The 27,806-nt window shown below is 41.6% G+C and overlaps 1 protein-coding gene across 3 annotated transcripts in view; it reads right to left on the bottom strand.

The window, feature by feature from the left end:
- Positions 1-1,081: 1,081 nt before the first annotated feature.
- Positions 1,082-27,806, bottom strand: part of SLC35E2B (solute carrier family 35 member E2B) — a 65,674-nt gene continuing 38,949 nt past the window's right edge. For all 3 annotated transcript variants that reach the window (XM_040325836.1, XM_040325837.1, XM_040325838.1), the window contains 7 exons: positions 25,520-25,655; positions 20,716-20,843; positions 19,552-19,672; positions 17,887-17,940; positions 14,892-14,964; positions 4,489-4,634; positions 1,082-1,890 (listed from right to left, as the gene is read on the bottom strand). In XM_040325836.1, the coding sequence (XP_040181770.1) occupies positions 1,659-1,890; positions 4,489-4,634; positions 14,892-14,964; positions 17,887-17,940; positions 19,552-19,672; positions 20,716-20,843; positions 25,520-25,655 (890 nt within the window). In that variant the 3' untranslated portion in view covers positions 1,082-1,658. The remainder of the gene's footprint in view (positions 1,891-4,488; positions 4,635-14,891; positions 14,965-17,886; positions 17,941-19,551; positions 19,673-20,715; positions 20,844-25,519; positions 25,656-27,806) is intronic.

Consider the following 27,806-nt stretch of genomic DNA (forward strand, 5'->3'; position numbering starts at 1 on the left):
TAAGTAAATCTGGCCAGAGATATAGGAGAATAAAAAAATAAAAAACAAATGAAAAAACCCTACAAAAAATAAAAAACTGATTTAAATACGAATGTCAGTGCTGCTTACAGGAAGCAGTTGTTTCATTGTTTTTTTAACCATCACAAGGAACACCATATTGAAATCTTACTGGCTGCTACTTGTAAACTCAATTTTTTTTAGAAAATGCTTGTTCAGAATAATTGGGATCCTAAAGCCTCTTTTAGGATCCTAAAGAACTACACCTTTCTTTGCTTTTGAGGACCAGAGGTAGCAGGTTATAAAGGGGCAGCGAAGCCTAAAGAGCAGACAGGTCTGCCCGTGTCCACCGGGCAGCTGTGAAAGGAGCTTAAGTGAGGCTCAAACATCACTAATGATTTTTTAAACTGGTGTTTAACAAAAATTGGAGAGGCTAAAACTTTTAAAAGGAAACTCATGGTCTGCAATTCCTTTACAGCAAACTTTGCCCATTATGGGTGAGGTAATCAATTCCCTCAACTGCCCCACTCCCTACCCTATAGCTGCTTATATATTCACCTTTAGTATCTACCCCACTTGCACACCGGATAAAAATGAAAAACCCTGGGTGCTCCAAGTCAAGGTTTTCCATCCCCATCAACGCTCAAGTGGTAGTGCGCAAGGATGGAAATTAGGCTCTCAGGCACCCTCTATTGTGATTGTTAGTGGTTAGAGTCAATTTAGCAAATATTAGCATTAAATATTATCATGGACTTAAATCTCTGGCTAGAAGATGGCCAGTGCCTTACCCCCTAAAAGTAAAAGTGGTACTGTGCTGCTATATAATTCAAGTTTGATATACACTATATTGTCAAAAGTATTGGAACACCTGCCTTTACACGCACATGAACTTTAATGGTATCCCAGTCTTATTTTGGAAGAATGGTCAAACATTCCCATAGACACACTCCTAAACTTTGTGGACAGCCTTCCCGGAAGAGTTGAAGCCGTTATAGCTGCAAAGGGTGGGCCAACTTAATATTGAACCCTACAGACTAAGACTGGGATGCCATTAAAGTTCATGTTGGTGTAAAGGCAGGCATTCCAATAGTTTTGACAATATAGTGTAGGAGGTGGTATCCCCCCCCCCCCCCTTACAAAATCAGCTAAAATCCTTAGAAATTGTAATGAAGCTTACTTTCTATAGCTGCCTCATGTCGGCATATTATTTCCCTACTGCATAGAAGGGGGGGATGGACTACAAATATGATGCATGTAGTCGGATGGCAGAGCACCACTTTCCTGCCTTTTGCAGGCTATAATCTCTTGGTACTGGTTCTTTCCCATCATGAACGTTTTACACTGTGTCAGTAAAAAGGCAAGCAGCAAATGAGCTCAGTAACAGATGTAGAGAACGGTTAAACAGTGAAAAAATTGTCTCCAATGCCTAAAATAAATGTGCCTGGCACTAAAAAGTACAACAGCAATTTAACCTGATAATTTCTACCTAAATCCAAGATGTTATGGTCCCTTATATTCTATTTTTCAAGCACTTTAAAACACTTCTCTCCTGGGCATCTGATAAGCAGGTCATGCTGGGAACAGCTTCCTGGTAACCCAGTAACACAGTGAAAGCAGTTAGTCTCCATCATTTTAGGGGCCGCAATGAAGTTATATTCATTCTACTTTCCATGAGATTTCTGCTCTTGTCCCTTGAGTGGCTCAGCATCCTCCAGGTTAGCTGGCACAGTCATCATGCGGAAAGTTTCTCGCTGGTGCTGTTTGGCTTTGTTGAAGAGCATGACACCAATTATGACCAGGACAGTCCCAATGGCTGAAAGGCTGGTAATCCGATTACTGAAAATAATAATACTGAGCCAGATTGAAAGTGCGTGTTTCACAGTGCTGGCGACACTAAAATGACAGAAAAGCAAATGGAAAAATTATAATACACAACTCGTCAAAGCTGAACTCCAGTTGAACAGTAAAATATACACTTGAAATACATATACAGGAGCCTTTTTACCAGTCCTGATATTTTTACAGCACAGTCCCCGTCTGGCAGGACTACTTCTTTATATACAGTATTCGGATAAATTAGCGAGGCCTTTAGAACCTCTGTCAGTTTTTTTTTTCATTGCCTGGATCTTGCCAATTTTCTTGATCCTCCCACTTCCTGTTAAGTCTACAGGACAGAAGTGACGGGAAATATTGCCAATGAGACACAGATGGCAAAATCAGGCACCAAATATTAACCCCTACTTGCTGTATCCGAAATTAGAAAAAAAAAAAAATCTTTGGCTTGAAATATACTGTACTTTAAAAGCAACACTTACAGGTCTTGTTTTTTGTAAGAAGGGGTATTACCGTGCTACCAAAGGACTTGTGGAAGGGAAACTAAAGGGAAGGGAAGGGGGGATGGGAGAGTGGGGAAGGACAGTGAACAAACAAGGGGAGAAAGGGTAAAACTGCTGCGGCACTGCAAGTGTATCAACACCCAAAATATATGAATAAAAAAATAGTGCTGCGCTGTAGGGATAGGAAATAATAGTATAAATCTCATAAATACAGTGCTAGATCCAAAAATGAAATAAGTGCATCTAAACAGTGTAACAGTACACGACTTCAGTGATGCATAGTAACAAATCCAAGGTGAACACAATAGTGCTAGGTGAATAAGACAGCAGGCGCTGCTAAAGCCAGAAGGCTACAAAACTATACACATAGGTGATTGTTTTTTGCCCACCTTGTGACTGGACAGTGAAAGGAGAAGCAGCACATTGATGTGCTTATCTCGGTAACTCTGCTCTGTTTTCCTATCAGCATGATCCCTGTTAGTACACGAACCATGTAAAACAACTGAACCATGTAAAACAACTGACTTGCTACTTGTGCTGCTTCTCCCTCTGCTACTGTGAGCTCCACTATACTAGAAATGTAGGCTGATATGAAGTCACACTAAGGCATCTTTGCTGCTTGTATGTATAAAAATATATTTAGTACTGTAATAATGAACACAAAGCTGCACGTTGCTATTTTAGATCACCCAGACATCACTGTGATGAGCTGGCAGATAAAGCTTTCTCCTGATGAATGGTGCAACTGTTCCTGTGTCAGTCCCACCTGCCTGTAGGTCTTTTGTACCCATAAAAGGATATGTCTTTGCTTTTCTAGCCATCAAACAAGCAGTTTTCTCTAAAAGTTTTCTTGGCCAGAAACCCAAAAACGTAATCTCTTAGTTTACCAATCCTTAGCTGTGGTGGTTGCATTAGTTTCCTTTCTTAGGCTTTTTCACCCGGCGAACTAGCCAGCAACACACTTCCTGCCTTAGGCCCCTTTCACACTGGGGCGGGAGGTGCAGCGGCAGTAAACCGCCGCTAAAAATAGCGGCGCTAAACCATCGGAATTGCCGCCGGATTCGGCCGCTAGCAGTGCGGTATTAACCCCAACTAGCGGCCGAAGAAGGGGTAATACCGCCCGCAATGTGCCTCTGCAGAGGCGCATTGTGGGCGGTATTACCGCCGTTTCCCATTGTTTTAAATGGGAAGGAGCAGTGAAGGAGCAGTATACACACCGCTCCTCTCACCGCTTCAAAGATGCTGCTTGCAGGAGATTTTTTTCACTCCTGCCAGCGCATTGCCTCAGTGTGAAAGCACTCGGGCTTTCACATTGAGAATGCTGGGCAGGAGTTTTTCAGGCGAAATTTAGGCGCTATTTTTAGCGCTGTACCACCTGAAAAACTCCTCAGTGTGAAAGGGGCCTTAGGGTGTCTGCATACTGGATGAATAAAAAAATGTTCAGACACCTTAGGACAATAGCAGGAATGAGTTGCAACTTAAAGTGGTTGAGTTGCAACTTAAAGTGGTTGTAAAGGTTCGTCTTTTATTTCCTAAATAGGTTCCTTTAAGCTAGTGCATTGTTGGTTCACTTACCTTTTCCTTCGATTTCCCTTCTAAATGTTTTTTTTTCTTTGTTTGAATTTCTCACTTCCTGTTTCTCCTCAGTAAGCTTTCCACCATCATCTGAGCGTTGGAAAGTCATTTAGAACAGCTTACTGAGGAGGAACAGGAAGTGAGAAATTCAGACAAAGAAAAAAAACATTTAGAAGGGAAATTGAAGGAAAAAGTGACCAACAATCCACAACCTAATTTAGAAAATAAACTAACCTTTACAACCCCTTTAATGGTTTTCTTTTTGGATTTATTACCGCTCTAATTCATGTCTTTTATATCCGGCTGGAGTTTAGCTGTAAGCATTTAATATATCAAGTGCTACAACAGAAAAAGGACATTTGATTTACTGAGTCTTCTACAGCATTACACTAGAGATTTTTGAAGAAGGGGAACTAGTTCAGAATGCACAACCTCCATACTATCTAGTCTTTGAGCCATTTGCTGCTCCCCTCTGCTGACTACAATGTCTTGCACAGACTTGCCCATCTCCTCCTCTGGTGAAACATTCAGAAGAAACCCTGTTTGTGTGCATGTCCGTGCAACCGTGCAATAACCATACCTGAACGTTACTGGAGAGATCTTCCCCATAAGGGCATATGCTGTGACACTTTGTAGGTGGAATAAGACACCATCAATAAGTAGTAAGACAATAATGTCCCAGCTGTAGGTAAAATTCTTCGCATTTTTCCCAATCAGTGGTACATCCTGCAGAGAGAGCAGAGATATCAGTAAGTTTAGCATACATTTGTATAGAAATTGTCCACACACACTGTTTACAACTTCTTTAAGGATATACACCCTATGTAATCTAAGAGAATAAAAAGGATAAACAGTGCATTTTTTTTATAAAATAAAAGAAGTGTAAGTATCTGAATTTGACTTAGTATCAGACTCTGTACAGCAAAGCTCAGATTGGGGGAAGTAGAAGCAGCACAAGTAGCCAACTATTTGTGCTGCAGTGCAAAGAATATGCCAATCGGTGGAGAGAGTAGAGTGAGAGATGAGCTCTTCACTCTGCTGCTTCTCGTTTCACTGTTCAGTCACAGGTTGAGGGAGCAACAAGGCCTGTAAAGGTCCTTTCACACAAACGGTTTGCATTCTAATCAGCAGGGGAGATGTTCACAGATCCCCTGCTGATAGGACCCGAGTTGGGCGGATGACAAGTCTGCGACTGCTCAGCTTATCCACTTTCTGACCGCGCTAAAGCCGAATGATGGCTACAGTGCAGCCGGCTAGCTCTGGGATGCCATTATATGATGGCGTCCTGTGATCGCTGTGGGGTGTGGGCAGTGTCCTCCGGATTCTGCTGATCACAGATTGAGGTAAAGAGCCAATCAGCGGCTCTTTACAAAGTGATCGGCTATGTCCAATCACAATAGAATTTTTTCATCATACTTACCTGTAAAATCATTTTCTTTAAGTACATCATGGTACAGAGTTAGGCTAATATGAACGACCAATTGACGGAGCCAATTGGCAATGGAAGCTGCCTGCTGCTTCTTGGGTCCCTTTGGTAAAACAAAAAAGGAGTTTGATCCTCGGATCTCCGCAGATCTTGATAAATAAACTTTGACTGCCTGGACAACGTCCAAAGAATGCAGTCGTCTCTCTTCCGCCGCACGAGGCCAAAAAAAAAAAAAAAAAAAAAGGGCGGCAAAATAATGACCCGATTTAAATGAAAGGCCGACACCACTTTTGGCAAAAAAGATGGAACAGGTCGTAACACGACCCTGTCACGGTGAATGATTAAGTACGGTTCCCTGCAACTCGGACACCCTTCTAGGCAAGGTGATAGCCATCAGGAAGGCTAGCTTGCGTGACAGCAAGTCTAATGGGATTTCCTTAATAGGTTCAAATCGTTGTTTCTGTACAACAGACAAAAAAAAAAAAAAAGTCATAAATCTATCCCCTATTTTGTAGGCGCTATAACTTTTGCGCAAACCAATCAATATACGCTTATTGCGATTTTCTTTTACCAAAAATATGTCGAAGAACACGTATTGGCCTAAACTGAGAAAAAAAAAATTGGGATATTATTATAGCAAAACATTAAAAAAAAATTTTTTTTTTTTAAAAATGTTGTCTTTTTCTTTATAGCGCAAAAAATAAAAACTGCAAAGGTGATCAAATACCACCAAAAGAAGGCTCTATTTGTGGGGGCAAAAAAAAGGATATAAAATATAATTTGGGTACAGTGTTGTATGACCGCACCATTGTCATTCAAAGTGCGCTGAAAGCTGAAAATTGGTCTGGGCAGGAAGGGGGTTTAAGTGCCCAGTAAGTAAGTGGTAAAATCACATATGGCAAGAGCACAGCCTTGATTTGATTTATCCACCAATTAAGATGCTGTGTGACAGCCTATTATGTTCTCTACTTTATAAAGATTGCACAAAAACTTAGTAAAAACCTGCCCTGACAGATTACTCACAGTACAAGAAACATACTGTATCATGATACTGAGCACTCACTGGTAATTAAATGGCATAATAAATAAACACAGGACTGTAGCCAGGTGACAAAGTCTATTGCAAACACACAAAAAACAAAACAAAAAACAGGTAAAGCTCATATTGCTTGTTTTACATCATTCACCCCCCCCCCCCACACACACGCATCTGATAAATAATAATTTGGGGGTTTTAGCTTTTGATACCACAGGACCTTGTCACAGCACTGTAAACAACACCATACTATATTGCAAGTGATCGCATTTTCTTCTCAACTCTGGTAAACTTTTGTGCTGTATCACATTAGATATATTGCTAATGTCTGCCCTTTGAGCTTGGGGTCACAAATATGTGCAATAACAAGCTGATCTTGTCCAACTTCCCTCAGTCTAATCAACTGGCACTACCATAGTAACAAGACTAAACTTTACACGTCCAAAGTGCACGAATGTGAAAGAATGAACTATTGTGTCTGCCTTCTGAACCATCACAGCATTCAGCAACATTTTATCTATTTTTGGACCATTCACATTTATACAGCGAGCAGTGCTATAAAAATACACCGATTACTGTATAAATGTTACTGGCAGTGAAAGGGTTAAGTGTCTCCTAGGAAAAATGATTCTAACTTTTAGGGGGCGTGGCTTACTGTGACACGTCATCGATCGCTGGTCCCGATGAGAGGGAACAGACGATCAGTGCTGTGTCACTAGGCAGAACGGGGAGATGCCTTGTGTACACTGTTACACTGGCCTCTCCCCATTTTGCAAATCTGTGACCCGATTGCGGGACACCAGTAGACAGAGTCTGTGGGTCCCACGCATGCCCCTGTCGCGGGAAATTCAAAGTGATGTAAATATACGTCACTTTATCCAGCTGTGCCATTCTGCTGACGTATATCGGCGTGAGCCAGTCTTTAAGTGGTTAAACCAGTCAATGAAATCTGTTTAATCTTATCAAGCTGAGGATACAAAAAACACAACACACTGGTGTTCACTGCATAGTGTCCTGCTGGTAAAAAATAAAGCTCTGTAGTGAATGAAAGGGATTTCTGTATTATAAGGGATCGACAACACCTGTCTGACATACAACTGACACACAGGTTCTCCAGGGTTTACCAACTCCGCTCAGAGGCATATGGGAACATAAGAGGAACAAAAGAACAGACCTCAGAGTGAATTATGTAAAGCATTTACTGAATTATTTAAGAGAAATGTCACTCAAAAAAAGGTGTGCCAAGAGCGGCTTGTACAGCGAGAAAGCTCTGTGTGGTTTACGTATGTCAATACACTGGGCGAGCCCAAGATGAAGGCAAGGAGTGTTTCAACCTGGTAACTATTGCTGACTCGAGATATGCATATATTTACAGATGTCAATGGAATAATTTAACTACTTAAGGACTGAGCCTCTTTCTGAGATTTGGTGTTTACAAGTTAAAAACATTTTAAAATTAGAACCCCCCCAAACATTTTCCTAACACCCTAGAGAATAAAATGGCTGTCGTTGCAATACTTTGTCACACTGTATTTGTGCAGCTGTCTTAAAAGCACAGTTTTTTGGGGGAAAAATACACTTTTTTGAAAAAAAAAACAAAAAACAGTAAAGTAAGCCCAATTTTTTTTATATTGTGAAAGATAATGTTACGTTGAGTAAATTGATACCCAACATGTCACGCTTCAAAATTGCACCCACTTGTGGCATGGCAACAAACGTTTACTCTCCATAGGCGATGTTTAAAAAAATTCTACAGGTTGCATGTTTTGAGTTACAGAGGAGGTCTAGGGCTAAAATAATTGCTCTAGCGCTAACGATCGTGGAGATACCTCACATGTGTGGTTTCAACACCATTTTCATATGCGGGCGCTACTCACGTATGTGTTTGCTTCTGCACGCGAGCTAGGCGGGACAGGGGCGTTTAAAAAAAATATATATATATCTTATTTTACCTTTTATTATTTTACAGTTTAAAAAAAAAAAGAAAGAAAAAAGTGGCACTTTTATTGTTATTACAAGGAATGTAAAAAAAATTCTGTTTCTTTTTTTTTTATTGTAGTTTTTATTGAAAAAATGTTTTCCCATACATATAAAAACGTGTGAAAACAGTTAAGTTTTGTATACAACATACATTGTTTCTGAAAAATTGAATCAAAACAGTTACAATGCCACCAAACGAAAGTCCGGACTTTCAGGTGAGTTAAGAGTAAATGAAGAGGATAGGATAAAAGAAAGGCAAAACAATAAACTTAGGACAAAAGAACATCAGTTAAACAAATGGAAACCCAATGGGTGGGTATTTCTAAACAATTTAAGTCATGGATAAGCAGATTGTTACTCATTGGGTCAAGTGTTAGTGAGACCCCTAGGGCGCCCCAACCAGGGAACGGAGGCACCACACAAGGTCCCACCTGGTAAAAACAACAACAGAGGGGGTGTTAAGGAAAGGAGGGCGGGGGGAAAAGGCACCATGGAATCATCGAGGTCATGAGCTAACAAACCATTGAAGAAAAACGCCAAGAACCGTGGTCAGGGAAGTGTCACTTCAGCAGGGAATAGGGAACTAATACCAGGGTTAAGGTCGGAGTGATCCCATAAATCCCAGATTTTTGAAAATTGCGGGAGGGTGTCATGCACTATTGCAGTAAGGCGTTCCATCGCATAGATCTGTTTCAACGTTTGTAGGACCTGTGAAAGAGAAGGCTGGGAGGGTGAAAGCCACCACAAGGGTATAGCCCGTTTTGCAGCAAGCAGAATAAAGGTGGACAATTTTTGGGCATATTTGGAGAGGCTAGGGATCAGCAGGCCCAACAGAAAGTGGACAGGATCCAGTGCGAGGGAGGTATTAAACAGATCATGCATAAAGGTCTGAATGGGTATCCAAAATGAGCAGATTAAGGGACAATCCCAATGTGGAAATGAGAGCCAACATCTCCCGGGCATCTTCAACACACCCGAGGGGACTTGGGATCGTATCTATGCAAAATTTTAGGGGTTTTGTACCAGAAAAATAATATTTTATAAGCCGTCTTTTTGTTCCACACATTGTGATGCTGTGGAAACAGCCTCCCAAATCTCCTGCCATTGAGGGAGAGGGATGGGATGATTCACTAACTGGGACCGCTTTTGCATATAAAAATGGGACGTGTCAGTGATAGGGGTAGCGTTATGCAAAAACCTGTATATGCCAGTTTTCTATGTTTCTTTAAGAGCATTGGGCTGTTTTGACATCACTTCCGCACTGCAATGATATGGGGACGGGTGGGGGCCATCTTCCCCCTCACTCGTCTTCCTACCAAGCCAGAAAGAGGACACGATCACCTCTGCTGCTACCGACGGCTCCGGTAAGCGGCAGAGGGCACTGGAGCTGAAGAGGAGGATACCTGGGTTATGGTAGCTAGCTGCTGCCATAACGATATTCCTCTTCAAAGTACCAACGTAAAACGACAGCCGGTGCTAAGATGTGTATTAAATAATTCGGTGAGCACTATAATTTTTTGGTTCCTAATTTTTTTTGAATTTTTTTTATTGAGGTTTTGAGTAACATACAAAAACAGAGCCTATTGGGCATACCCAGGCTCAGAACCTTTACACAATATAACATGACTTAGAACAGTCAAAAACATTAGTTCCCTGACTGGCACTTAGACTAAAAGTGCGCTCCCAAATCTACAGTACACCTGCAAAGTGCTTGTATTTAAACCAGTCAGGGTCAATCTTTGGGTCTTGTAACTTTAAAGTAGTGGGTGGAATGTTTAAGGAGAAAGATCAGGGTCTGCATTAGTGAAGGGAACTTCAGTCCAAATGTCCCACACCTTGTGACACTTTTGTGGGCATTCCTTCGACAGGTAAGTGGCCTTGTATAAGGGCAAATTAAAGTTGACCATTTTTTTCCATGCGGCCAAGGTAGGGGCAGTTGGAGCCTTCCAAAGAAGTACAATGATTTGTCTTGCATAAATCAATAGCTGTCCAATCAGAGTTCTGGGGGCTCTACGGTTGGCTAGGGAGTTAACCAGGCCCAAGAGGCAGACCTCCACTAAAGGCACGACATACCCGTGCATGCGCAGGAGTGACGTCATTGTGGCTCGGCCAATCAAAATGCTGGGAAAAAGGAGGGTAATTTTTTTAATTTAAACCCCCCAATTCTCTGCCCACTAAACCACATAATGTATTATGACCGGCAGATAGCGTTTTTACAGCTAGGAACTGGAACCCATGTACAAGAAAACCCTATCTTACCTTACCCACAATGCTGGGCCATGAAAAGGTCTCAGCTTCGTTCATCATGGGCACCCATGCCCTTAAGGCATGGGTGCTCAACCTGTGGCCCTCCAGTTGTTTTAAAAAAAATACAAGTTCCATTGTGCCTTTGCGAGTCATGCTTATAAACGGTCAGCCTTGCAATGCCTCATGGGCCTTGTAGTTTCACAACAGCTGAGGGCCACAGGTTGAGCAAACATGCCCTAAGGGGTCTTTGGGCTCTGGGAACTATAGAAATTGACCACCGCCATGACCTGTATAGCACCCTTCAGCTAATTGCACTTGGCACTTAATGCCAAGGTAAGTGCTGAACTTTGAACCAGTGCCAGATGCAGACATTACAGGCCAGCCCCACAGAGTGGGGTCTGGTATGGTGGTATGGTCCATGAGGTACACATCGAGAGAACTGATCAGGAAGCTAGGTAGCACAAGGCAATAAGCAGTCAGATATTGAAGGTATTGGTTTATAAAGAAAAAATACTTTTACAGAGAAGAATGGGTCCACCACCTAATGACACTAGCAACATACTGTAGCCTCACAGGGTGGGTAGGGTTATATGGGTAAGCTCTAGGAGCGGCCCTAGCAAAAGTTTTTGCTAGTGTCCAATCAGCTGAAGGTAGCAGTCTAAAACCCATGGTCTACAGCAGGGATAAGCAATTAGCGGACCTCCAGATGTTGCCAAACTACAAGTCCCATGAGGCATAGCGAGACTCTGAAAGCATCAAGCATGACACCCAGAGGCAGAGGCATGATGGGACTTGTAGTTTGGCAACAGCTGGAGGTCCGCTAATTGCTTATCCCTGGTCTACAGGGAGTGCAGAATTATTAGGCAAATTAGTATTTTGACCACATCATCCTCTTTATGCATGTTGTCTTACTCCAAGCTGTATAGGCTCGAAAGCCTACTACCAATTAAGCATATTAGGTAATGTACATCTCTGTAATGAGAAGGTGTGTGGTCTAATGACATCAACACCCTATATCAGGTGTGCATAATTATTAGTCAACTTCCTTTCCTTTGGCAAAATGGGTCAAAAGAAGGACTTGACAGGCTCAGAAAAGTCAAAAATAGTGAGATATCTTGCAGAGGGATGCAGCACTCTTAAAATTGCAAAGCTTCTGAAGCGTGATCATCGAACAATCAAGCGTTTCATTCAAAATAGTCAACAGGGTCGCAAGAAGCGTGTGGAAAAACCAAGGCGCAAAATAACTGCCCATGAACTGAGAAAAGTCAAGCGTGCAGCTGCCAAGATGCCACTTGCTACCAGTTTGGCCATATTTCAGAGCTGCAACATCACTGGAGTGCCCAAAAGCACAAGGTGTGCAATACTCAGAGACATGGCCAAGGTAAGAAAGGCTGAAAGACGACCACCACTGAACAAGACACACAAGCTGAAACGTCAAGACTGGGCCAAGAAATATCTCAAGAATGATTTTTCTAAGGTTTTATGGACTGCTGAAATGAGAGTGAGTCTTGATCGGCCAGATGGATGGGCCCGTGGCTGGATTGGTAAAGGGCAGAGAGCTCCAGTCCGACTCAGACGCCAGCAAGGTGGTGTTGGAGTACTGGTTTGGGCTGGTATCATCAAAGATGAGCTTGTGGGGCCTTTTCGGGTTGAGGATGGAGTCAAGCTCAACTCCCAGTCCTACTGCCAGTTTCTGGAAGACACCTTCTTCAAGCAGTGGTACAGGAAGAAGTCTGCATCCTTCAAGAAAAACATGATTTTCATGCAGGACAATGCTCCATCACACGCGTCCAAGTACTCCACACTGCCACGCTGGCAAGAAAGGGTATAAAAGAAGAAAAACTAATGACATGGCCTCCTTGTTCACCTGATCTGAACCCCATTGAGAACCTGTGGTCCCTCATCAAATGTGAGATTTACAAGGAGGGAAAACAGTACACCTCTCTGAACAGTGTCTGGGGGGCTGTGGTTGCTGCTGCACGCAATGTTGATGGTGAACAGACCAAAACACTGACAGAATCCATGGATGGCAGGCTTTTGAGTGTCCTTGCAAAGAAAGGTGGCTATATTGGTCACTGATTTGTTTTTGTTTTGTTTTTGAATGTCAGAAATGTATATTTGTGAATGTTGAGATGTTATATTGGTTTCACTGGTAAAAATAAATAATTGAAATGGGTATATATATTTTTTTTGTTAAGTTGCCTAATAATTATGCACAGTAATAGTCACCTGCACACACAGATATCCCCCTAAAATAGCTAAAACTAAAAACTACTTCCAAAAATATTCAGCTTTGATATTAATGAGTTTTTTGGGTTCATTGAGAACATGGTTGTTGTTCAATAATAAAATTAATCCTCAAAAATACAACTTGCCTAATAATTCTGCACTCCCTGTATGAATACCAGTCCTGTACTGTTGGATCTATATAGGTTTGCTAATGCGTCAATGATTTGTAAAGAACTGTTAGTGACTGCCTTATATTTGCATTAAATGGTATTAAATGCAAAAAAATAAAGAAATAAATCAGATTGTGTATGTGTGTTTATGATTTATCAATCATTAGATGTGGTAGCTGCATTCGTTTTCTATATTGGCCCTTTTCTCTTTCACCTGGTGATCTGGCCAGTAACACATCTGCTGTATTAGAGTGCCTCCACCTTGAATTAAGGAGCACAGGGGGCACATTTGAAGCACAGCATTGTCAGTCTGGGGGAAGGGGGGTGTTGGAAGTACAACCCCAATACTAGCAGATTTAGATACACTAACAAATTAAAGCCGAATTCCAGCCAATACTTTACAAGCAGTTAGAGAAAACAGATTTTTCCTTTCAAGATAAAGGTTTTACATAAATAAATTAAAAGCTGACCATTGTAAGAACCCCTGTCAGCATTAAATAGTTGGTCTTATTCTTGTAAGGCGAAAATAGAAGAAAGAAAGCTTAAGAAAAGGAATTGCAGCCACCATATCTAAGAATAGATAAGCTGCAATATAAAACAAATGCTTGCTTTTGGGTTTAATGCTGCTTTTAACTACTCCCACTGTTCTCAGTAACCTGCAATCCCGTTACTCTTTACAAATTCGGTGACCATGCACAATGCACTGGCTTCATGCCTGCTTGGTCTAAGAACTGCCCTTGCTGCATCTGCAGACAGAGGAGCGCATCTCAGACTTGTCTATTGAGTTGGCCAGGAACCACCTCTGGAGGGAGTCTATTACACATTTTCACAGCCCTTACTGTGAGAAAACCTTTCCGTATTTAGAGATGCAATCTCTTTTCCTCTAGACGTAAAGAGTGCCCCCTTGTCCTCTGTGTTGACTTTAAAAGTGAATAACTCCACACCAAGTTCACTATATGGACCCCTTATATATTTGTACATGTTGATCATATCCCCCCTTATTCTCCTCTTCTCAAGAGAGAATAAATTCAGTTCTTCTAATCTTTCCTCATAGCTGAGCTCTTCCATGCCTCTTATCAGTTTGGTTGCCCTTCTCTGCACTTTCTCCAGTTCCCTGATATTCTTTTTGAGAACTGGTGCCCAAAACTGAACTGCATATTCCAGATGAGGTCTTACTAATGATTTGAACAGGGGCACAATTATATTTCTCTCTGGAGTCCATACCTCTCAATACAAGAAATGACTTTGCTCGCTTTGGAAACCGCAGCTTGGTATTGCATACCATTATTGAGCTTACGATCTACCAAAACCCCCAGATCCTTCTCCACTACGGATTCCCCCAGTTGTACTCCCCCTAGTATGTATGTATGTATGTATGTATGTATGATGGATGAATGCATATTCTTAGCCCCCAAGTGCATAACTTTATATTTATCCACATTAAACCTCATCTGCCACATAGTCGCCCAGTTAGACAACGCATTGAGGTCGGCTTGTAAATTGGAGACATCCTGTAAGGACGTTATTCCACTGCATAGCTTGGTGTCATCTGCAAAGAGGAAATAAGGACCTGTATTACCTGCCAAATTATTTTCAATACTGTGCAGCTGTTTTTTTTTATCCAGATACTCCTGCTAGACAGAGCATTCAGGTTCTGAATCTCACCCAAACTGCTGAACGGATACTGAAGGGGCATCAGAAACGCAATGCCAAATGCTCCTGTCCGCTTCTTCATTGTCTGCACACGCTCACTGAAGCCAAGCCTGAATGGCTTCTAGTACTGACCCTCCCCTCTCCTGCCAAGCAGGGGATCACAGTAGTACGAAATAAATATACATTTGTTTTCACATAATGCCTATATATCTTAGGCCTTAACAGAAATGTTCACTACTTACCATTAGAAAAATCCATGTTGGGATTAACAGGATTACAGCAGCAGCACTGGTGTAAAACTGAAGCTCAGGGGGTCTGTATATTTAAAAAAAAAAAAAAACACAAGATTATAAACCAAGAAAAGAACGCCTAGTATACTTGAGGAGGGATAAAGTGAGAATGTTTCTCATATAAACCAGAGATTTGCTATACATTGCTAAATGACAGCTGAAGAATTGCAGTAGCTACAACAGAAACCTTTAGTCACTATGTTCACATGGGACCACTTTGGCAAAAACGGCAATATACAGTAGATTAAAATCAAACCATCACAGCAAACAATAGACAACTTAAAAAGTGTTACTAAACCCACATCATGCTGTTCAGACTCAATCAGATTTTTTGCAGAATACAGAAAACGAACCTGGTTGATTCTGCTGCTCTCTGTTCATGTCCCCAATTCAGCTAGGGGTTTTGCAGATCAGTGTTGGATCATCTCTGCACATGCTCAATTTTTTATGATGAGCATTTCCTCCCTATCACATCTGAGCAGCCAATGTGACTATGGAGTCAAACATGTCTGGGTATACACAGTGGTAAATGACGGCCCACTCCCTCCCCATTCATGCCCATTCATGCCCACTAACCAGCTAAGGAGGTTGGGATATTACATGCAGATTGATGGAGCCTTCACCTAAGACACAGGCAGAAATTTGTTCACACCATGTTATTGCCACAAAATAATTAAGATTTAATTTCAAATATATATTTGTATGCCAATTTAAAGCGGAGGTTCAGGCTTTTTTTGTTTATTTAAAATCAGCAGCTACAAAAAGTTTAGCTGCTGGCTTTTAATAAAACAGACACTTACCTACCTACCCCACGGTCCAGCGATTCGGCCGCCTGGAGCGTCGTTCCTCTCCGCTGGTGCCGTCATAGCCACTGTGGGCACCCGGCCATGACAGCTTTCAGCTTCATGGCCGAGCACGCACTGCGCATGTGCTCTCCCAGTGGACAGGCAATCTTCTGGGACCCGACGTCCTAACGCGTGTTCCAGAAGATTGCTGAGAGGGAGGGGCCGCCTAGGCAAAAGGAGTAAGTGGGACAGGAATTCGCACTCAAAAGAAAGTACCCACTCCCCCCCCCCCCAAAAAAAACATTACATGCCAAATGTGGCACGTAAGGGGGCGAGGAGTGCTTAAAGCTGAAGTTTCAGCATGTGAACAAATGTCGAGCTGACCCTACCAACAATTAGAAAATCTAATGAACTCCTAAAACAAAAACAACATTCTACTAGTGTATGGCCAGATTGGCTCTGGCAGGTTATGCTTTGGGGACTGCATATAAAAATGTAGAAAAAGTTCAAATCAAAATAAATACAGTGCCTTGCAAAAAGTATTCACCCCCCTTGGCCTTTTACCCATTTTGTTACATTACAGCCTTTAGTTCAATGTTTTTTTTTAAACTGAATATGTTATGGATCAGAACAAATTTCTAAAATAAAAGCTAGGTTGGGACTTTGAGTGAGGCAATACCTAGTATATACCTCCATCCCCAATAGGTTGAATGAAAAGACTAAGTTGTGGGACTTTTAGATGAAGCGCACTGCTAGATTGAATGAACCAACTATGGTAAACATTGTTTATTAATTACAAACCGGGCATGACAATACATATAATATAAAATAGATAAAATATAATGATCATGAGTTTCAATAGATAGAGTCTAGACTAGGGGTGTAACGGATCGTCACCGATCCGTGATCCGAACGGGCCACCCCGTTCGGATCGGCACACCCCGCGATCCGCGGAGTGCTCCGGAGCCTAGGCCTAGGAAAGTCCCCGGCTTCGGCCTAGCTCCGGAGCGGCGGCCAGTCTGCTTGCCAGAGCCCAGCGTGACACGCCTCCCCGCCTCCCCGGGGAGGCGTGTCACGCTGTGCACTGGGCTCTAGCAAGCTGAATGGGAATGATAGCAGTGAAGCACTTGTGTGAGAGGAGGGGGGGGAAAGGGGGAAAAAAGAGCACAATAGCAATTCACAGGGGTGGATTAAAGAGGAAGCAGGTGAGGCTGTTTGGGACTTAAAGTACAATCTTGATGTTTTTACAGCAAAAAAAAAAAAAAAAAAAAAAATTATATATATATATATATATATATATATATATATATATATATATATATATATATATATATATATATATATATATATATATATATATATATATATATATATATACACACACACACACACACACACACACACATACACATTTTTTTTTTTTTTGGACCAATGAAAAAACGGACCCTTTTTTTTTTTTTGCTGATCCGAAAATGATCCGATCCGTGACTCATGATCCGAGGATCGATCAGATCCGTGAGTTTTTTGATCCGTTGCACCCCTAGTCTAGACATTGCAAGATAGTACCCAATTGTCTCAACATAGCATACATGGTAATGTATAGTAATCATAAGTCTAGACAATACATAGTTGTACATATTAGTCTCACAGTAACATAACATGATAGTAAACCTTGGGTATGTGAATTGAATTTGTAAAGGTAACAAATAAATATAATAAATATAATGACAATAGTAGTCGGTCCATTAAAATATTTAAAATGTAGGAAGTAGGTATATACTGTGACATATCATTATGAAGAAGCTCTACGCGTTTTGTGGTTTATACCACTCGTCAAGAGCAGATATACAGTATGAGGGTATCTATAATAGAATGAAAAAATGCCAAAATTGTATAGTAGTAGTAAAAAAGATATAAAAGACATATATAATGCAGAGTAGTTATTAATTTGGAACCACTAATCAATACGAGGGAAGGAGTTGCCCATCTATAAAATGTCCAGCTCAACCTACAAAGCAAAAATAAAATACTCATATATGCGTATGCTAGGGTCTGCTGTTTTCATAACCTTTATCACAGCATTCTACATGTACTTTTCTGTTAATTTTTGAGATCCATCATCTATATGGAAATACACAAGTCAAAAAACATTTTATACTTACGAAAGTTTGTACTTATCTCCGCTGAGAAGCTTCTTTGAAAAGACGTTCTGTAAACTGAAATAAAACATCATTGTTTGCTTAATTTATGTGGCAAACAGTAATAGCCTGGTCCATTTAATGCCAATTTGATCAAAGAATACCTCTGAAACCCATTGAAAGCAATACCCTGATCAATTTTAAATGAGTTTTCCTTTAAAGGAAAACTAGCAAGGCAAACATATGGCAATTGCCACGGTTTTAAATATACTGTGGTTTATCATCCTTATCCCTGCTTTACAACTTATGGAGTCTGAAATTTAGCCCGTGAGCATAATTTATAGAGAAAAAAAAACATAAAAGGTCTTCCAGCTATAGCCTTATACTCGTCTGTCCCTGATCCAGCAAGAGATATCAACTATGCGACTACATCAGCCCTGCACAACTGCTTGTCAATATCTTACTGGCCAGGTCCACTCATGCACTCCAATTCAACCATATATGGTGCTCTCTGGAGTTTAAGCTTGTATTCCAGGTGATCTCTCCATATACAGTATCTCACAAGAGTACACCCCTCACATTTTTGTAAATATTTTATTATATCTTTGCATACGACAACACTGAAGAAATTACACTTTGCTAAAATGTAAAGTAGTGAATGTACAGTTTGTATAACAGTGTAAATTTGCTGTCCCCTCAAAATAAGTGAAAATTTCCAAATTGAGCACAAAATGTAAATTTGTGTCAATGAATGACTTGTATAGCGCTACACATGCAAACTGAATCGCCTCTAGGCGCTTTTTCCAGCCAGTGTCTGCTTGGCTGGTGCGGTCATATTACCCCGTAGGATTTCGACACGCTGGGACACACAGTCATACACACAGATATACATACATTATATATATATATATATATATATATATATATATATATATATATATATATATATATATATATATATATATATATATAGCCAATTTTGGACAAGATCAAATTTTTTTTTTTCCAAATAAATCCAAGTTTATTAAAATGTAGAAAAATGGTGTACAAACATTTGTAACAATGGGTCAACATTCCCCATATAGTCAATGGCAAAAACAGTTACTTGTATTCATAGCCACTACATTCCCTTCCGCAGGTGTACCCCCTGGCATAAATAAACCGAAATAAGCACGTCCCCGACCATGTATAACATAAACCGAAACATTTTGATCGACAGTACCACCCATTAGGTCCCATGTGACCCCCACCCTTTTAATCCCCCTCTGGCTCTCACCGAGGGTCTGTACCTTTACTCTCAGACAGTACACGTTTCTCCATCTTCCAGCCACCTGTCCCATAATTTGGTTAAATATTGCGCTGCACTTCCTTTGGTTTACAACAAATCATAATGCTCCGCAACTGCCTGCCAGGGCATTTGCGAGACGTTACCATAGACTTGAATTCAAACACCTCCTGACTCAACATGCGGACATTTTGAAGCGACGCAACGCTAACGCTTAGTGTGAACAGCACTATGTGCTGTATATTGTATCTTGTGCATGGGCATTTGAGGGACCTTTTTAAAGCCTCTCAAACGCCTGCTCTTAATTCCAGTGTGAACTGTACTGTCTGCCCCCATGTTGTAAAGCTATGTGCAAACTGTTGGCGCTATACAAATCCTTTATAATAATAATACAATTATCTTACCAGTCCATGATGTTTGTAGATAAGGCTGCAGAGAAGCCAAGAACATTAAAACTAATTTCAGTTGCAGTGCAGAGTGCAAGACCACCCATCACTGGCAGAAGGGACAGATTCACCATCATTCCTGCAAAAAAAAAAATGAGGATTAAAAAACACACACACACACACACACACACACACACACACACACACACACACACACACACACACACACACACACACACACACACACACACACACACACACACACACACACACACACACACACACACACACACACACACCAAAACCTTGCTACAACACAGAATTAAGGGCTGTAGCTTTCATGCTTGTATTAATTTTCTGTATCCAGTCACACTGCAGGCCAAATCCTAATCAATGCACTTTTCCCTTATCACTGAAAAAGCCCAAATGAGAGCTTGCAAATGTACAGCCCAATGTATTTTTTGATTTAGGAACCAGCCTACCACTGCAATCCATGCACTTAAGCACTAGAACCCCATCATCTTATGTGGCCATTTTCTAAGTCAGGGGTGTCAAACTCAATTTCATCGTGGGCCGCATCAGCATTATGATTGCCGTCAAAAGGGCCGGTTGTGTCTGCAAGATTAGATGTCCAGCGCATCCCCTTACATTACATTAGATGTCAAAAGCCATCCCACCATCAGAAGTTGAGTCCCCCACTCTTCCTTACATCACAGTGCACCCCCCTTTCCTCATGCTGCTGCTGGGAAGAAGCAGGATGCATTGCTTAAAAGCAGAAAGTAAGGGTCTGGAGGAGGACCAGAGGAGGGCTGGAGCTCTTCTGCAGCTGCAGGAGAGGTGCGAGGGCCACATGAAATGGCCTGGAGGGCCAAATTCGGCCCGCGGGCATTGTGTTTGACACCTATGTTCTAAGTGGTATCAGGAGATTATCTTATAGAAGCTTATGGGGTTCTACTGCGCAAACGTGGTGAAGGTGCTGAACAGTTCTGCGGACAGTGCTTGTCCAATACAGTATTGTATGTACCCAAGACAGGCAACAAAGGAAGGAATGAAGGGTTCGTTTGGGCAAGGGGTACAAAGAGTAGCTACTTTCTGCAAAAGTACAGTTATTCTTTAAAATCCCTTTGAAAGACCATTTGGGATGAAATGTGTGGTATACAGTAAACTTAATAATTTACTCACCAGTGTACTCTCCCAATATCAGCCTTGACATTATAACTGTAAAGATAGGTGCTGAACTTTTAACTGTTTCTGCAAAAGACACTGCCACATTCTTCAAGCTGACAAGACCTAGAACCACAGTGGAAAATCTGAAAAAAAAAAAAAAAAAATACATGATTGCAAATCTCAAACTAAAAACAATGCAGTTTAGGGAGTTGATGTCATACCTTAAAGTGATTGTAAAGTATTTTTTTCCCCATAAAAATAATAAACATGTCATACTTACCTGCTCTGTTGCAGTGGATTTGCACAAAGCAGCTCAGATCCTCCTCTTCTCAAGTCCCTATTCTGTGATCCTGGTCCCTCCCTCCCTCCTGTTGAGTGCCCCCACAGAAAGCAGCTTGCTATGGGGGCACCTGAGCTGAATCACACCTTGAATGCGTCCATTCATTCAGACACAGAGCCATGACCTGGCCCCGCTCCCTCGCTCCCCTTTTCGGCTAGTTGACAGCAGTGGGAGCCAATGGCGTGGCTGCTGTGTCTAACCCAGGGAGAGGAGGGAGAATCTCAGATGGCTGAGACACTCGCGGACATTGCGGGACCGAGAGGGACCTCAGGTAAGTACTAGAGGGGCTGAGGGGGGCTGCTGCACACAGAAGGCTTTCGATCTTAATACATAGAATACATCAAGATAAAAAAAAACTTCTGACTTTACAATCCCTTTAATAAACATTGTAAATGCAAATACTTTATCCCAAAAAGAATCAGCGTGCAATCAGATTTCTTCCAGCACAAAAAGAATATAGGGCCAGATTCACAAAAGAGATACGACGGCGTATCTCCTGACTCCTAACTATGCGACTGATTCATAGAATCAGTTACGCATAGCTAGCCCTAAGATCCGACAGGTGTAATTGAATTACACTGTCGGATCTTAAGGATGCAATTCTAGGCCGGCCGCTAGGTGGCGAGGCCATTGCGGTCGGCGTAGAATATGCAAATGAATACTTACGGCGATCCCCGAACGTCCGAGCTGCCCGTCGATCTAACTTTACGTCGTTTTCCGTTGAGTTACGCCGCGTAAAATTAGGGCTACCTCCTAGGTGACCTAAGCCATGTTAAGTATGGCCGTCGTTCCCGCGTCGAAATTTAAAAAACAACTTCTTTTGCGTAAGTCGTCTGTGAATGGCGCTGGACGCCATTTACGTTAACGTCTAAGCAAATGATGTTGGTGCGACGTCATTTAGCGCAATGCACGTCGGGTAATTTACCCGACGGAGCATGCGCAGTATGCTCGGCGCGGGAACGCGCCTAATTTAAATGGTGCCCGCCCCATTTGAATGGGGCGGGCTTGCGCCAAGCGCATTTACGTTACACCCCCGCAAGTTTACAGGTAAGAGTTCTGAGAAACAGGCACTTACGCTGTAAACCTGCGGCGGTGTAACGTAAATCACATACGTTACGCTGCCGTGGAGCAACGTAATTCTTCGTGAATCTGGCCCATAGTCATTGGACAGAACAGTGAGGTCCTAGGACAGGGATCCCAGCTTCTAAATGCCACCAAGAGCAGGCAGGGGTCTATAATTTTTTTTTTTTTCACAGGTTACTGAAAAAGAAAAAAAATATATCAGCAGCAGGCATGTAGAGTACAAATGAAAAGAATACAATTACAGCACAACATAAAATTCAATGTCATACCTTACAAAAAGGAAAAAAAAAAAAAAAAAGAATGCCCTGGTATTAATATCATACCACTACAAACCCATGACTCACTAGTTCACTTAGGTGCTTTTGTAGCATTGTACCTTCACAAAAGGCATTGGGTGGAAAACGAGTGTGTGGTAACACATAGAAAACTTTTGACAACAATATCAACCATCCATGCCGAGTAGGCAGGATCTAGCTCACCAACCCAACATAGAGTAAAAGAAGGCCAATGGACCAAAGAATGATCATGGTCGTCATCCCACCTGCTCATGAAGAACTTTCCTCCCCAAGGTCAGTGGGTGCCTATAGAGGTTACATTTGGGTAATAAAACACGAACAACCGTAAATTTGTCTTGATTCCCATTCTAAGAGTCAACGTTACCATTTTCCCACCAAGCATTCATGCTTCTTATGCTTGTAGCAACTGATGCAAAGGGGTCTATAATTTTACATAGCTTAAAGTGGTTTTAAAGGCTTAAAGTGGTAGTTCAGTCAAAAAATAAATTAATGCTAAATCTACTCTCATTCTAAAACTGATCTAGCTAACCCCGAAAAAAAAAAAAAAAAAAAAAAAAAAACACACGCTATACATACCTTTTCTGAAGCCAATCGAATCCAGGCTCCAGTGGGGAAGCGATAGGCAGGAGAAAGCCAGCAACAGCTGGGAAATGCCTGGGAAGTGATGTCACCCATAGAGTTACTATGAGGCTTCCACTGTCGGCTGCCTCTCCTGCACATGCCTACACAGAGTAGCCACCGCTGACAGCTCAGCATGAAACCCAACTGGTGTGGCTGCAGAACAGGCAAGTATAGCGATTTCTTCTTTACGGGGCTAGATAGATTAGGCTTAAAATGTGCCAAGCAAGTTTAGAGATTGTTAGGTTTTTCTCAATGCATTTTTTGCATTAAGATAAAAATCCTTCTATAATCAGCTTTCCCTAAGCACCCGCTAAATACTCAATCCAGCGCTGTACCCGAGAGGAGCAGTGCTGCTCTCTTTAATCACTGGACAGAGGCAGCAGCAGGAACCATTGGCTTAGCCATTGTCGCTCAAATCCAGTGAGTAAGAAGTAGCGGGTGGGCCCTGGGCTGCACTGCGTGTGTCAATAGACGCAGACAGCCCACATGTGTGCCACTATAGAAAAGGGCTACCAAGACCCCAAGAAGAGGAGGAAAGGGACCGCTCTGTGCAAAACTATTGCATAGAGCTGATAAGCATGACATGTTTGTTATTAGGAAAAAAAAAATAATCTTTAAATAGTCCAGCCTGTGTAACAATGGCTCCCTCCATAGATACAATAGAAAAAAAAGGGTGTAGCCATGGAGGGCCAAGAAGTATGTTGATTACAAGATCACCAGGTAAAAATAAAGGTAAAAAAACTGATACAACCACTATATTTAGGGTCTGGTAAGCTGCAATATATTACTTATGGTCACAATACACTTTTAAAGTAAGCCTGCACCTTTAAAAAGATGCAAAAATTGCTAATGGAATAAAATGCAGACAAATATGTTCAATGACCCTAAAGAGCTTCCAAGAGCCCAGTCCTAAAACCTGGGCACTCAAACATGGAGACTCCAACATTTTCTGGGGGAAGTCCCAACCTAGCTGCACCATGCTTTTGGCCCAACACTGGAAGGGGTAGGCTCATCGGCAAAAAGGAGACTGCAAGAGCGTCTATAAACAATAGGTACTTAGGAAGAATGAAAGGATGGTGCTGGAACCTGGATAATATTAATATTGACAGGAATAGTAATATTTGGCTAGGGTATCTGGATTTTGGATAAGCGTCTTCTTCAGGCCAATATATTTTCACTGTTTAACTGGTTTGCAAACAAACAGACTGAGAATAAAGCATCAAAAGATACAGATCTGTTTACAATAAAGATAAGACTATCACAAAGCCAACACATTCATACCTCAGAAAACCTCTTACTCATCAGAGCTTGGAGATAGAGATTGTTTATACTGGACAGAATGTGGATTTTAATCCCTTTCTGCCTGCCCCGGAAAAGAAAGGTTCTGAATGCTGGGGGACGAACAGAGGGCTGTCTTCCAAGAGTTGCTGAAATCAGCAGCCACCCCAGTGACATATGTGCAGCTTGTAGACGGTAAAGCCCCTTGGTTTTTCAGCTGGTACATAGGCGGTTGTGAAGGACTGGGTAAGCACTAAGGCACAAAGTCCATCAGCAGCGGGATTATGCTTTCTGACCCTGAAATGCGTTAGCTTTGCGATATAAGCGGTTATCACATTTTGGAATAAATCTATACCTGGATGATTAACTTTCAATGTAATGCTTCAATTTCAGACCCTCTGGTAAACATTTTTTATTTTATTTTATTTTTTTATATCTTTTATTGATGTTTCAAGAGAAATAGAGAGTTACAACATAGAGCCTCTAGGCATACCCCGGCTCAAACATATACGGTACATTTAAAAACTAATACTTTAAGCTGAACACCGTAATACAAAAACAAAAGACCTAAACTGCTCACGTACACAGAATGGTATAACATTGAGATGATGAGGAGTGAATTTAGCGTAGACATCCACCTCCTAGAGTTCTGCTGTGGGAAAGGAGATGTGCTACTAAACCAGGTGACAGTTTCCTACATTGATCAAACAATCCAAAGTCTAAAGCCCCTCTCACACTTGTGCGATTTGCCCTGCAACCTGGGACAGTAAAGTCACATGACAAGTTGTACTCAATAATTTTCAATGAGTACCGTTGATATCTGCGACTTCAAGTCGCAGCAACTTCAACATGGTCCCTGCACTACTTTGGTCTGACTTTGAGGCGAATTAAGGTCCCTAGACCAGAACATTATACAGGCATTATTTCAAGTCACGCCAAAATCGCGGCACATAAAATAATCGCAGCAAAATTGCACAACTTTCAGGTCACTCAAGTATGAAAGGGGCCTTAGAGCTGGGTGAAAAATGATGGAATAGCGAATGGATACATTAGACAACTTGTGCTAAAAAGGTCAGTTCTTCCATTATAGAATCGTTAGAGAATGCGCCCCCTGTCCATAGAAGGCATCCCAGATTATCCTCGTTCACAGTAGGAGATACACTGCCCTGGAAATGTACGAAAAACCACTGTGTAAATTTACCTCATGAGACCAACAAACAGCATGATCATTAAGAAGTTTGGAGGATAACTGATTCGTGCTTTGTGCTGGTACAGACAGCAAGGAACGAACATCTTGATGCAGCCAATAAAAGTGGTCATCAGCATTTGTACAGCACCTGAAACAGAAACAGGGACTGTATTTATTTATATATCAATAAATATCTTTCTAAACACAAGAAATATTAGGACATGCATTTGACTTGGTATCAGCCTCTTGAGGCCCCTGTACAGCAGAGCTCAGCCTAGAAGAGGAAGAAACGGCACAACAAGCCAATTAGTTGTGCTGCAGTGCTCATGTGCTACGGTAACAAGGAACGTGCCCCGATAAGATGGGAAAGCAGATTGACAGAAAGATAGGATCACCAGTCTGCAGCTTCTCCCTTTCACTGTCCAATCACAGGCTGAGGGAGGGGACCTGCAATTGTTACCTGCTTGAGGCAAAGACAGGAGCAGAGCTGTGTAAATCTTTGCCAGGAAATCAGCTTTAAATTATGCAAAATCACTTTTCTTCCCAAGCTCCCCTTTTACCAGGTGCTCTGCCAAGCTGGTTCTATTAGCCACCTAGTCTATGGGACAGCTCTGGGAAAAGCCTGTGCACACTTGTTTTTTGGCTAGGTTAGGAAGCTTAAGCACCTAGGTGCAGGAAGTGGGAAGATTAACTATTCTGCCTAGCAACAACACTTTGAAGGCATCTAAAAAAAAAAAAAAAAAAAATTCTTAAAGGACCAATGACATTTTTTTTAAAACTACTGATGTAATGTTATATTTATGGGTGGAAATCCACTTTAAGCACTAAATGCGCCGTGTGCATAGGAGCGTCAAGATATGTTTAGGCACTTTTTTGTGCTCGAAAGCTCCTCTCCCGAACCCAGATTTGTCACAAAATATTTCCAAAGTGCCTAAACATGTCTTGACATTCCTAAGCCTTTGATCGCTGCTGCTCCTAAACTCCTCTAAAAGCCTTGTGTGCAAGGACACATAGCCTTTTATTGAGGGGCGTTCAGAAGCTTAGGCAACCCCCCCCCCCCCCCCAGCTACACCAGGCCACATGCCCTCAACTGATGAGGACAAGGGCCTCTTCCCCACAATCCTGGCCTAGTGGTTGTGGGGGTGCGAGGGGTAGTTTATCAGAATAAAGAAGGCTTCCAGGTCCCAGCAACCCCCCATGTGAATAAGTGTGGGCTAAATAGTACACATATCCATCCAACTTCAAAGCCGGTTCACACTTCCGCGGCACGACTTTGGGGGCGACTCTGCAAAACGACTTCTGTATAGAAGTCAATGCAGGTCGCCCCGAGCCGCCCCCGAAGTCGTGCAAGAACCTTTTTCTGATTTATAACTTGTTTTTTTATTATAAAAAAAAAATAATAATCACAATACATAATAGATAAATAATACAGATAATACCACTCAACATACATTTGACGTAGTATTATACATCTCCTGTTACCTTATCATCAAAATCAAACATGCGTCCCTTTCAAACCTCTGTCTTCTTCCCACCTGTTATCCCAGGGACATCAAGAACAACAAAACACCTTACCAAAAAAGGGAAAAAAAATAAAATAAATAAATAAAAAAAGAGAGAGAAAAAAAAAAAAAGGGAAAAAATTCCCTCACCCCCTTCTCTGTTATTCTTCATGTCTACCTAGTCACAACCCCTTCAGATCTCCAGTCTTCTTATAAAAACTTTTTTTTCCCCCCTTAACCTCTTTAAACCTCTACCCTTGAGTCCAAAAAGGACTTCCAGGAGGTCCACATTCTTAGATGCCTTTCCTGTTTATGTTGTGCTGTCCATACTAATTCTTCTAATTTGCTAATTTCCTTTACTTTACATATCCACATCTCTATAGTTGGTGCCAATGGTGACTTCCACATCTTCGTTATACAAGCCTTTGCAGCGTCTAGGAGGTGGCATATGCTTGTTTCTCTGTATGCTTTCTCTGATATTTGATTCATATGTAAAAGGTAGAATTCTGGGTCATCTGGTATCTCATATTCTGAACAAATCTGGAGAACCCTTCTAATCTCTCGCCAAAAACTCCTTAACATGGGACAATCCCAGAATATATGTAACATCGTCCCTTTACTTCCCTGGCACCTCCAACATTTATCCGATACCTCTGAAAAAATGTGGTTTAACCTTTCAGGTGTCCTGTACCATCTCGCAAAGATTTTATAATTTGTCTCTTGTATCCTTGCGCAGATTGATGTTTCGTGCGCTCGCTTGTATATGCGTTGTCTTTGTTCACTACTAAATGTCTTGT

This window comes from Rana temporaria, chromosome 10, assembly GCF_905171775.1.
Source record: "Rana temporaria chromosome 10, aRanTem1.1, whole genome shotgun sequence".
NCBI classification, from domain to species: Eukaryota; Metazoa; Chordata; class Amphibia; order Anura; family Ranidae; genus Rana; species Rana temporaria.